This window comes from Erpetoichthys calabaricus, chromosome 2 (genome assembly GCF_900747795.2).
Source record: "Erpetoichthys calabaricus chromosome 2, fErpCal1.3, whole genome shotgun sequence".
Classification (NCBI taxonomy): domain Eukaryota; kingdom Metazoa; phylum Chordata; class Cladistia; order Polypteriformes; family Polypteridae; genus Erpetoichthys; species Erpetoichthys calabaricus.
The window spans coordinates 32226998-32241013 of record NC_041395.2 but is presented as its reverse complement, the minus strand read 5'-3'; the positions used below and the strand labels follow the sequence as shown (position 1 = coordinate 32241013).

Here is a 14016-nt window from a genome sequence, read left to right as displayed (position 1 = left end):
TCGTCAATCCACCTAACATATCTTTGGACTGTGGGAGGAAACTGGAGCGCCCGGAGGAAACTGAGGATGTCTTCTGTAAAAAAAACATATGTGTAGTAAGGACAGAAACAGAGGAATTGTATTGTGTAGTGGTCATCTACTAGACTTAGGGGGATAGTGGTGAGAGCACTGAACTTAAACACCCAAGGTGGCCTCCATTTACTTTGCTGTACTAGTCACTACTCAGCTACATGTGCTCCAACTATAAAGAAAACATGAATGTAACACATGTTGATCCTGTAAGGCAACTTCAGACATATAAAAATATGTATTACCCCAATAATCAAGATGAAAAGTTTGAAAGAAGAATAAAAAAGAGTGACAACAATGGAAATTTATGACTAAATGTGATGTCAACTATTCACTGTATTTGGGGCATCATCAAATTCAGCACCTGTCTGACCTGCAATTTCATTCCTAGCTTTCAGAAGACAAGAAGATAATTTCATGTGCTTCCTCTTTTAAGAAATGGTGATTTCTGATTCCTGTCTAACACCTGAAGTTGTCATTTCAATGGGGAAGCTGCAGACCAGCATGAAATTGTGAGCATTAAATTAGATTTCTGTCTATTTGTTCTTTTTGAATTAAGGATTGATATGTTACTTCAGAAACTGAATGAAATACACTAAAAAGGCGTACATAAAAAAATCACTATTTGCAATTTTTTTTTAAACATGCAGTGTCACAGTCTACTTGGGAAATTCACCTCCTTCCGCTGCTATAATGGGTACTGGTATGCCCCTGACACTCCGACAATACCCATATAATGTCAATTGGCAACACTCTGCCAGATGAGACTTGGCTCTGAAATGGAGTGACACCTGATTTCACCAAAATAGACGCTTGCTGTCCCAATTCTTTCCAATGAATTCAGCAGGTTCAGTCACAGATATACAGTATACACATTTGTCATAAAATGACGAAAACAATTCAAATGAACGTCACATCTAAGCTGTTCCATATCATTAAATCACAGCATATATTTTTAGTTAAGTGTACTGATTATGTTAAAGTAGTTATTAGTACATAAAAACATGACAAATGTGACAAATGGGAGGATTCTATTCAGCTCATCAGTTTCGTTTGTTTAGCTAATAACTAAGCCATCCCCAATATGTCATCCAGATACTTCTTGAAGGCTGTCAAGGTGTCTACTATTGTAAAGGCAGTTTATAACATATACACTATATTGCCAAACTTATGTGGACACTCCTCCAAATGATTGAGCTCAGGTGTTTCATTGTTAACACAAACATAAAATCAACCACCCAGCCGTGAAATCTCCATTGACAAACTGGCAATGCAATGGGTTGCAGTGAAGAGCTCAGTGACTTTAAAAGAGGTACTGTTATAGGATGCAATCTTTGCCACAAGTCAGGACGTTAAATTTCTGCACTGCTAGATCTGCCCTGGTCAACTCTCAGTGCTATTATTGTGAAGTGGAAGCAACAACAGGTCAGCTTGAAGTGGAAGACCACACAAACTCAGGGGCAGCTCCATTTTAATACACATGGTTTTGGAATGGGTTGCCTAACAAGCTTACAGGTGCTGGTCATAAAATTAGAATATCATGACAAAGTTGATTTATTTCAGTAATTCCATTCAAAAAGTGAAACTTGTATTAGATTCATTCATTACACACAGACTGATGCATTTCAAATGTTTATTTCTTTTAATGTTGATGATTATAACTGACAACTAATGAAAGTCCCAAATTCAGTATCTCGGAAAATTAGAACATCAATTAAGACCAATGCAAAAAAAGGATTTTTAGAAATGTTGGCCAACTGAAAGGTATGAACATGAAAAGTATGAGCATGTACAGCACTCAATATTTAGTTGGGGCTCCTTTGGCCTGGATTACTGCAGCAATGCGGCGTGGCATAGAGTCGATCAGTCTGTGGCACTGCTCAGGTGTTATGAGAGCCGATGTTGCTCTGATAGTGGCCTTCAGCTCTTCTGAATTGTTGGGTCTGGCGTATTGCATCTTCCTCTTCACAATACCCCATAGATTTTCTATGGGGTTAAGGTCAGGCGAGTTTGCTGGCCAATCAAGAACAGGGATATCATGGTCCTTAAACCAGGTACTGGTAGCTTTGGCACTGTGTGCAGGTACCAGGTCCTGTTGGAAAATGAAATCTGCATCTCCATAAAGTTCATCAGCAGCAGGAAGCATGAAGTGCTCTAAAACTTCCTGGTAGACGGCTGCGATGACATGGCACCCCAAACCATCACTGTGTGTGGAAACTTTACAATGGACCTCAAGCAACGTGGATTCTGTACCTCTCCTCTCTTCCTCCAGACTCTGGGACCTTGATTTCCAAAGGAAATGCAAAATTTACTTTCATAAGGGAACATAACTTTGGACCACTCAGCAGCAGTCCAGTCCTTTTTGTCTTTACCCCAGGCGAGATGCTTCTGATGCTGTCTCTTGTTCAAGAGTGGCTTGACACAAGGAATGCGACAGCTGAAACCCATGTCTTGCATATGTCTGTGCGTGGTGGTTCTTGAAGCACTGACTCCAGCTGCAGTCCACTCTTTGTGAATCTCCCCCACATTTTTGAATGGGTTTTGTTTCACAATCCTCTCCAGGGTGCGGTTATCCCTATTGCTTGTACACTTTTTTCTACCACATCTTGTCCTTCCCTTCGCCTCTCTATTAATGTGCTTGGACACAGAGCTCTGTGAACAGCCAGCCTCTTTAGCAATGACCTTTTGTGTCTTGCCCTCCTTGTGCAAGGTGTCAATGGTCGTCTTTTGGACAACTGTCAAGTCAGCAGTCTTCCCCATGATTGTGTAGCCTACAGAACTAGACTGAGAGACCATTTAAAGGCTTTTGCAGGTGTTTTGAGTTAATTAGCTGATCAGAGTGTGGCACCAGGTGTCTTCAATATTGAACCTTTTCACAATATTCTAATTTTCCGAGATACTGAATTTGGGACTTTCATTAGTTGTCAGTTATAATCATCAACATTAAAAGAAATAAACATTTGAAATACATCAGTCTGTGTGTAATGAATGAATCTAATATACACGTTTCACTTTTTGAATGGAATTACTGAAATAAATCAACTTTGTCATGATATTCTAATTTTATGACCAGCACCTGTATATAGTTGTGAGGGTCAGGTATCCACCATCTTTTTGCCATGTAGTGTATTGAATGCAACATCCATCGATCCATTTTCCAACCCGCTGAATCCGAACACAGGGTCACGGGGGTCTGCTGGAGCCAATCCCAGCCAACACAGGCAGGAACCAATCCCGGGCAGGGTGCCAACCCACCGCAGGACACACACAAACACACCCACACACCAAGCACACACTAGGGCCAATTTAGAATCGCCAATCCACCTAACCAACATGTCTTTGGACTGTGGGAGGAAACTGGAGCGACCGGAGGAAACCCACGCAGACACGGGGAGAACATGCAAATTCCACGCAGGGAGAACCCAGGTCCCCAGGTCTCCCAACTGGGAGGCAGCAGTACTACCCACTGCGCCACCGTGCCGCCCTTTGAATGCAACAGTTAGGCCTACGTTTAATTTGGATTTTATCGTAAATATGAATACATAAAATTTTCGAAAAATACACATTTATGGTCAATTAGCTACACGGGCGGTAAGATTGTCCAGTGCTTACTATTGCTGATTTAGTGATTCTCCACGTCACGTAAATAAATCTTAACTCTGTATGCTGTCCTTGTCAAACTTACGCGTTCTTTTCGTGCCCACGTCGGTTTCTACCAGCTACCACATCATTAACATCTTGCAGGTTAGGTTTTTGACTGACCCCACCCAGGTATATGACTGCAGGCGTGAATGGTCGCGTCCCTGGACTGGAGACTTGTTGCCTGGAGATGACCTGTCACACAAGGCAAGCCATTAGCGTGTGCGGGCGGGCGGGCTGGCGGGCGACTGTCTGTTTTTTTAGAGCGAAACGTAAAAGTACTATATAAGGAATCATGTAATTGCTGTAACCTAGAGCTCCGGGGGTCCACGTGCCCCAGTAGCCTACTCGATTATGCGGGTTTGGCAATGCGAGTTAATTAGGAGGAACTACCGGCACGTCTCAGGCAGCTGAATCAGGCACACGTTAACAAGTGACCGAGTTTTCTATTTGGCACACTATGTGCAAGACGTCGACATACAGCAGTTTTACTTCTGCGATCAACTAATAGGCGTACAAATTAAGCAGATACAGAACAAGAAACTCACTGTGTCGGAAATGTATCATTCACAAGCTTCGTTAAATAACAAAGCACAAAGGTCATATTTTTTAAAATTAATTTTCATTTCTTAATGTTATTTTTTGATGTTTCCTGGTAATTGACTACTAATTTGCCTTTATTATGCTATTAAATAATCAGTTTTGTAAAACGAATTAATGAATAATACTAAATTTTGCATTCGTGTCCAGTGGAGTGTGTAAGGTACACATTTCGTATGCCTTAGCATGATGTATTTACAACAGTGTCTTTCTCGAAAATAGGGAATGATTGACATTTGACAGATCACTCAAAAGTCGTGATCATGCAGGCCACCTCCGCTAAAAAAACAGAAACACTGCAGCGTTAAATTCGTGACTTTTGGGAGGTTCCTCCATGGTTTTACAGCGCCACTGTGTGCTCATTACGGGAGGGACTTACAGACCAGTGCACGAATACACGTTTGATCAACGTGTCTCTTAACTATTATTATTATTTTTTATTCATTTTATCTATGTTGATGTAGCCTTTCAATAACTTAATGAAATCCAGTAGTAGTAGCAGTAGTAGTATTGTTGGAATAGGGAAAATCTATCTATCTATCTATCTATCTATCTATCTATCTATCTATCTATCTATCTATCTATCTATCTATCTATCTATCTATCTATCTATCTATCTATCTATCTATCTATCTATCTATCTATCTATCTATCTACTGCATTCATTTATACAAAATATATCTACAGATACTGCAAAGGCATTAACCAAGAAATACATTTTATTTCCTTCTACAGTGCATAAAGTAATTGAACCCATTTTTCATATTTCATATTGCTTTTTATTGCTGAAATCGTTTAAACTTTTATCTCTACACATAAAGCAAAACTCCGTACCCAAGATTAACAAAGTGAAAACAGGATCTTAGGAATTTTTTTTTTTACATATGCATTAAAATTAAAAAATTGAAATACCAGAGTGATAGAAGCATTCAGACCTTTTGCAGTGACACTTGAAATTTATCTCATATTAATCCCATTCTTTTGATTATCATTGAGTTGTTTCTACACCTCTTTTGGAAACTACCTGTGGTTAATTTACATGACTGCACATGATTAGGAAAGGCACAAAACTGTTTATAGAAGGTCCCACAGCTGACAATGTTTATCAGAGCAAAAATCAAACCATGAGGTCAAAAGAACTACCCACAGAGCTTAGAGACAGGATTGTGTCAAGGCAGAGATGTGGGGAAGGTAACAAAAATTCTCTACAGCATTGAAGATTCTCAATAGCCTTCATAATTTCTAAATGGAAGAAGTTTGAAACAGCCATGCCTCTTCCTATAGATGACCAAATATCCAAACTAAGCAACTGAGCGAGAAGGACCTTGATTAGTGTGGTGACCAAGAACATGATAGTCACTCTGGTTGAGCTCTAAAGAACACATGTGAAGATGGGGGAATATTTCCAGAAGTACAACCATCACTCCCTCATTCGAGGTATTATGGAAGAGTGGTCAGACAGAAGCCTGTCCTCAGTAAAAGATGCATGGAAGCCCACTTTGTATAAAAGCACCTAAAGAGCTCTGAGACCATGAGAAACAAAATTCTCTGATCTCATGAAATCAAGATTAGCATCAGGTACTGAGGAAACCAGGCACTGGTGCAATACCATACCAAAAGTGAAGCATGGTAGCGGCCAGGGACATCTCTACCATATAAGCAAATTAGGCAATTGCCTAGCATGGCAAAGCGGCAGCATTTTGTCATTCCATACAAACTCTATCACGTCAGATCCTACAACACTAGGCTGTAGTTGTTGCCAAAGGTGCTTCAAATTAGTGCTGAGTAAAGAGTCTGAGTATGGTGCCAGTGTGATATTTAAGTTATTTATTTTGAAGAAATTTGTAAAAATTTCTAAAATCCTGTTTTAGCTTTGTCATTCTGCAGTATGAAGTTTTGTTTAATGTGGGAAGATTATAACACAAGGCTGCTGCATAGTACAATATGAAAAAAGTGAAGGGATATGAATACTTTCTGAGCCCACTGTATTTATCTAGACAATAAGTGTATATTTACTAATGTAAACACAATACCTGTATAACTATAAGTAGCAAGAATATCATGTGTTTACCATAAAGTTTTTGCTATGTTGAGAGATGGCTAAAACAGCATAGGTTTGCTTCCCAGTCCTCTTCTTGAGTACCTCCAGTTATTCTATGGATTGGTTAAATTCTACTAACAGAATACAGTTTCAATTATGAGGCAGTGATCAGCCTAACCAGGTGTGCTAGTGGTGATATTTAACAAATCAATGGGTGTACTGGTTGGTGAAAGAAAGACTGCTGGACATTTGGAAGTAGATGTTTGGAAATGACAAACATACATTAAGACTTACCTAGAGATGAGGTCTACAGATGGAATACTAACAGTATTAGACTGGCTGCCTGCAAGCTCTGGTAAGCCACACAAAACACATATTTTACAAAGAAATTTTGATCTGGCTGACACCTTTATCCAAGGCAACTTACAACACCTGAGATGCAGCTGGTTACATTTCTTTTGTTTGTGCAATTGGAGCACATGCAGGTGAAGTGACTTGCTCATGCACCCACATCTTCAGGGATATATCTCCAAAGCCCTAAACCACTACAACACACTGCCCTCCAATAGCAATTCTTATTATTATTGATTTATTTGGTGGAAAAATGTATCAAAGTAAACTTAAGTAAATGATATATATACAGTACAGTGCATCCGGAAAGTATTCACAGCGCATCACTTTTTTCACATTTTGTTATGTTACAGCCTTATTCCAAAATGGATTAAATTCATTGTTTGCCTCAGAATTCTACACACAACACCCCATAATGACAACGTGAAAAAAGTTTACTTGAGGTTTTTGCAAATTTATTAAAAATAAAAAAAAATGAGAAATCCCATGTACATAAGTATTCACAGCCTTTGCTCATTACTTTGTCGATACACCTTTGGCAGCAATTACAGCCTCAAGTCTTTTTGAATATGATGCCACAAGCTTGGCACACCTATCCTTGGCCAGTTTCGCCCATTCCTCTTTGCAGCACCTCTCAAGCTCCATCAGGTTGGATGGGAAGTGTTGGTGCACAGCCATTTTAAGATCTCTCCAGAGATGTTCAATCGGATTCAAGTCTGGGCTCTGGCTGGGCCACTCAAGGACATTCACAGAGTTGTCCTGAAACCATTCCTTTGATATCTTGGCTGTGTGCTTAGTGTCATTGTCCTGCTGAAAGATGAACCATTGCCCCAGTCTGAGGTCAAAAGCGCTCTGGAGCAGGTTTTCATCCAGGATGTCTCTGTACATTGCTGCAGTCATCTTTCCCTTTATCCTGACTAGTCTCCCAGTCCCTGCCGCTGAAAAGCATCCCCACAGCATGATGCTGCCACCACCATGCTTCACTGTAGGGATGGTACTGGCCTGGTGATGAGCGGTGCCTTGTTTCCTCCAAACGTGTCGCCTGGCATTCACACCAAAGAGTTCAATCTTTGTCTCATCAGACCAGAGAATTTTTTTTCTCATGATCTGAGAGTCCTTCAGGTGCGTTTTGGCAAACTCCAGGCGGGCTGCCATGTGCCTTTTACTAAGGAGTGGCTTCCGTCTGGCCACTCTACCATACAGGCCTGATTGGTGGATTGCTGCAGAGATGGTTGTCCTTCTGGAAGGTTCTCCTCTCTCCACAGAGGACCTCTGGAGCTCTGACAGAGTGACCATCGGATTCTTGGTTACCTCCCTGACTAAGGCCCTTCTCCCTCGATTGCTCAGTTTAGATGGCCGGCCAGCTCTAGGAGTCCTGGTGGTTTCGAACTTCTTCCACTTACGGATGATGGAGGCCACTGTGCTCATTGGGACCTTCAAAGCATCAGAAATTTTTCTGTAACCTTCCCCAGATTTGTGCCTCGAGATAATCCTGTCTCGGAGGTCTACAGACAATTCCTTTGACTTCATGCTTGGTTTGTGCTCTGACAAGAACTGTCAACTGTGGGACCTTATATAGACAGGTGTGTGCCTTTCCAAATCATGTCCAATCAACTGAATTTACCACAGGTGGACTCCAATGAAGCTGCAGAAACATCTCAAGGATGATCAGGGGAAACAGGATGCACCTGAGCTCAATTTTGAGATTCATGGAAAAGGCTGTGAATACTTATGTACATGTGCTTTCTCATTTTTTTTATTTTTAATAAATTTGCAAAAACCTCAAGTAAACTATTTTCACGTTGCCATTATGGGGTGTTGTGTGTAGAATTCTGAGGAAAAAATGAATTTAATCCATTTTGGAATAAGGCTGTAACATAACAAAATGTGGAAAAAGTGATGCGCTGTGAATACTTTCCGGATGCACTGTATATTATACATTTGAGGCTTTGAACTGCCTACCTCAGGTTTTGAGGTTCAAAGAATTAACGACTATGCCCTATAAAACTCTATTAGTCATAACATATTCAGCTAGGGAAGTCACAAAACATAAAACACAAACACAATAGATTCCTGTTATTTTTTATTGTATCAATGTGTACTCGTGTTAATTATAATGTTATATAATGATTTCATGAAAAAATAATAATTTACTACTCAAATACTAAATTTAAGAGTTATTTTCTTGTTTTGCATAAGACTTTTTTTATATATTATACTGTAATCTATCTATCTATCTATCTATCTATCTATCTATCTATCTATCTATCTATCTATCTATCTATCTATCTATCTATCTATCTATCTATCTATCTATCCCTTATAAAGCGCTTTTACGATCTATTATTTCCTATTTATCGAAAACAGAACTATTTGCATTCTTTCTATTGCGTTGTAAGTTTACGCACAGACTAGTAATTATTACTGAATATTCGTATAGCATGCTCTCCAATATATCAATGGTCTTGTAGACTAAGTTAGTTGCGCTATTTTGTAAAATGTTATTCGTATACTGAAAGCTGAAATGCCATACTAAATTCTAGAGGTGGATAATCACAACAGTTAAAGCAAATGAACTTGTAACGTTGACTCTTACCGCGTTTCAGAAACTGCATTTATTCTTAAATGTATGAGTTTATTAGTTCAGAATGAAGGGTAAATAACACAAATCTTGTGATCTGTGCAGAGTCCCGGACGGGCGACAACGTGTTTGGTTTGTGAAATGTCTTCGTTGGCGATGTCAGTAAAACGTCTACGATGCGATTGGACATCCTTGTGGTTTGGGTCTCTTTTGGAGTCTTTTATTGGCTATTTCACTATTTGTCCCGCCTTCGCAACGCCTCCACTGCTCGCCCGCAGTCCTTGTATAAACGGTCATCGCGCGTCCACGGAGTAGAAAGCTGCGGAGTTGTGCTCGAGTGCTTAGCACACGCAATTGACCTTGGAAGAAAAGAGATTTGATTACCATAGTCCGGAGTCTAGACTCCCACCCGTGACCTGAAGGAAGGATTTCGGTTCATGTCATCACGGTAAATGCTTAATCTCTACAGTAGATAACCTAGTCGTTTTCAACTTGTTTGGAAATAAACGGGGATCGCATTTCTACGTGACTGGATATTACAATATTTAAAAGAGGAAGAAAATAATATATGGAAAGCAACTATCGACGGAAAACTTTGGACAGGTTTTTAGGTTTGGTCTGCGTTTTTGATTTTCATATTATTTTTGATCACCATGGATTACAGTATTATTTATAAAACCGCTGTCAAACATCCGTTTATCCCGTCTATATTTGGATTTTTATATTGAATGTTTGGTATTCTGTTTGGTTAGAAGCTACAACGACGAGCCAAATAAATTTAATATCCTGAAAAGAGAAACAGACTCCGCGCATTGAGATTAAATTACACTAAAACTGTCAAGTGATTTTGCAATTGTCATTGCGACATTCTGTCACATCTGCTTTTTAAGTTTAAATGTACACACATCTTTTTCTTGTTGTGGGCGATACCGCGGATTTTTTGCAATAAATTACTTTTCAAGGATCGCATGGGACCTTCGGGTCGAAGTGCGAACGACCACTGCTGTCACTGGAATGAAACGGGAGGAGAGCGACACGAACAACACCAGCATCAATTCTTCGCCGTCGGTGTCAGAGCAAGAATTTGAGGTATTTGCTAACCGACTACATAGCTCGAACACTTTATCTTGTCTAAGGAACACAAGTTGGGGGGAGGTAATGCCAGGATTTAATGCCAGGTTTGTGCGGTCCGCAGTGGGCAACTTGTGTGAAGGAATTGCGCTTGTTGTGTTATACGATTTTTAGGCAAAGTTTATTCATCAGATGTAAAAGACCATGCAACAGCGTGTTTAAGTTTCAGAAGAAAAAAAAAAATAACGGAAATGTTAGGATTAAAAAAAATGAATGAATTAAGATGCACATAATTTCTACTGGGACTCACATGTACGTTACATTGAATTTTTTAAAACGTTTAAAAACAATGAATATGATAACGAATACGAATTATTTCCCACACACATTAAATCTAAGTATTTGTAATTAAAAGTAAAATAATATCACGACTGTTACATTTTCACTCATTCACAATACGCATTTATCACGTTTCTGATTACATAAGATTAAATTATAATAGCACAGCAAAGGAGAAGTGTGATCAATCTCTCATCCATGGGCATCCACCAGTCTAGCAATTCTTTTATAGTGCTTTAGATAGATAGATAGATAGATAGATAGATAGATAGATAGATAGATAGATAGATAGATAGATAGATAGATAGATAGATAGATAGATAGATAGATAGATAACACTTTATTTGTTCCAAGGGGGGAATTTGGCTTTTTATAGAAGCTAAAGAAATACATGACTATTACATCAAAGAAATACATTTACATACAATCTATTATCCCTTACTGCATGTACAGAATACTGTGTGTTATCATTAATACTTATTGTTTTGCTGATGCTTTTATTCAACATCTGAGATGCAATTGATTACATTTCTTTAGCTTTTCCATTTGGAACACATGCAGGTGAAGTGACTTGCTCATGGTCACATAGTGTTAGTAGTGGGATTTAGATAGATAGATAGATAGATAGATAGATAGATAGATAGATAGATAGATAGATAGATAGATAGATAGATAGATAGATAGATAGATAGATAGATCTTTATTGTCATTGTCACTTTTACAAAGGAACAACGAAATTGAAGATTTAAATCCACAACCTCAAGGTTTTGAAGACCTTAACCACTACGTCACACTGCTTGCCAAATATATGTTACTTATATAAAAAATAACAGTTCCATAAAATATAATTTGCATTTTTCTGAACAAAATACAAAGGGTGCTTCAGTGGGTAGCACAGCTTCCTTAGGGCTCCAATGTTTTGTTGTTGTCTGTGTGAGGTTTTGTTTGCATGTAATCCCAGTGTTTGTCGAGACATTTTTTAGATACTCCAGTTTGTCTGCAATATCTACAAAAATGTTCTGGTATGATAAACTGGTGATTCTCAAGTGACCCAGTGTGGGTATCCTCATGAATGGAGCCCAGTGCTTCTTGGATGTTGTTTAAGGCCCCCGCGACTGTGAATTAAACGAAGTGTGTTTTACTGTGCTATGTAATGTTATATTCTCTTTTTCTTCCTTCTTCAAGCCCTTAGCCTTGCAGTGTCAGTCAGGCATTACATTGTTATGCCATAAAACAGTTCTCTTTTTGTAAGCAAAGTATATTTATTGCAAAAAATATGTATATTTTTAGCATTTCAGTTTTCAGCCTTGTATTATTATAAATCCATTGGTGGAAGTTTTTTTTTTTTAACATTTTATTGAATTTTAATCAATTTATTTAAAACCAAAAAACATTCCATACAAGCAAGTTAAGTTTTAAAAAACTAGGTACCAATCAAATCAAGTTTTATTTCTTTCTAAGAATTCTGAAAGTAAATCATGCATGGAAAATATCCAGTCCAATAATGGCCACCATGGGTTGAGAATTTATGCAATGAGAACAAAAACACATGGCAAAAGCCAGTATATTTCTCATAAAATTTCAAATTCTTTTCATAGGTACTGCAGCTCTAACAACCGCACCAAGAAGAATATGAGAGCATGTCTCAGTTACTAAGATGTACTGTATAATATGTATATTGTTTGGCTTCCACCAAATAAACCAATAACCATTATTGGAGGGTGTTGTGGCATAGCGATTAAGGCTTTAGAGTTCAATTTCACTACTGACAATATGTTACCTTTAGCAAATCACTTCACCTAGTTGTGCTTGAATGGGATAAAAACAAAAGAAAAAAGTAACCAATTCTATCTGAAATGTTGTAAGTCACTATCGATAAAGACATCAGGCAAATAAGTTAAAAGAAAAATTAGGAAAAATTGCAGTGTGGAGATGTGCAGAGCTGATAGAAAGACTTGAGCACATCTATTCAAGGCTGTCATGGGTGCCAAAGGTGCGTCTACTAAATACTGAATTGAATGGGGTGAATACTTTTGAGTTCAATTATTTTGTGTTTGTTATTTGTAATTAATTTCAATTACTTATCAGAGATCTGTTTTTCACTTTGATATCAAAGAGTCTTTTTCTGTTGATTAGTGTTAAAAAAGTTAAATCCACTTGTGATTCAATGTTGCATATTACTAAAATGTGAAAACATCCAATGGGGGTGAATACTTTTTGTAGGCAGTGTACTTCCTTACAGATACTGGGACCGTAGCTCAGTTTCCAGTGGATTTAGCATATTCTGTCAGTTTTATATGTGGAATTTTCTCATTTACTTTTTTTTTCCCACATCCCAAAGTTATAAAGGTAAGGTGAATTGGCAATTTGTTTGTGTGTGTGAACAAAGCCAGCACGTTTTTGGTTTAAATGTTACAACAGACACACACACGTAAGGAGGGCTGACACTGATGTGAGTGAATCTATCATATGGGACTGCAGCAATGGTTTACTGTATACATATCTGCCACTAGCGCGACACTTTTACAAAGCTTGAATTATTTTGTAAGGTCAGCAATATAAATTGTGTCAGGCTGTTGGATACATTATAGAGTAAGGGGGCTTCTTGCCGTCTAAGTCATCCGACAGGGAACTTTATAGCCCTTTTAAAGTTGAGGCACATTGCACAAGTCTGATGGAAAATGACGTCTGTGCAACTTTTTGCAACAGGATAGCTGATGTCTTCAGACCATATCTGCTTCATGTTAGATCCTTGCTGTTTTTCATTTTCATTTTGACATTTTTAAAGTGCTGTTTATGTTTGGCATTAATCTTCTTGATTTGAAAATACTACTATATAACACAAGGAATAGTTAAATAAAACTAATTACCTATCTGTTACTGAGCATCAAAAGATTTATTTTTTACATAAAAAATTGACATCCATATTTACAGACCTTTGAAGACCTTTCAGGATCTCTGTCTTCTTACATAGGATAATTCTTTCTTTTGTGAAAGTTATCTACATGTTAACTCAGTTCTCCTGATTTACTACACTAGTAAATCCCTATGGTGTTGGTTATCCTGGGAATTTTGCATGAATGTCATGTGAAAAGTCTAGTTGTAAAGGTCACATAGTAATCCTTCCCTTCATATCTGATTGCTACAATCCACAGTTACTCCATGACACACTTGTGTTAAACCGATATAAGCAGGAGGCTCCCACACCCTGCCACAGTGGTGATTTTCTCAAATTCTAACCATTTCCATATTCTGTTCAAATCTACATTTGGAGTCATTTCATTTCTATATGACATTGACAAGACAAGTATCAGAAGAAGGGCTT

General features: G+C 38.3%; 1 protein-coding gene across 1 annotated transcript in view; it reads left to right on the top strand.

The window, feature by feature from the left end:
* The first annotated feature begins 9578 nt into the window (after positions 1-9578).
* The window catches only part of si:ch211-63p21.1 (uncharacterized), a 64881-nt gene continuing 60443 nt past the window's right edge, over positions 9579-14016 (top strand). Inside the window, exon 1 of the mRNA XM_028793559.2 lies at positions 9579-10370. Within this exon, the coding sequence (XP_028649392.1) occupies positions 10296-10370 (75 nt within the window). The 5' untranslated portion in view covers positions 9579-10295. The remainder of the gene's footprint in view (positions 10371-14016) is intronic.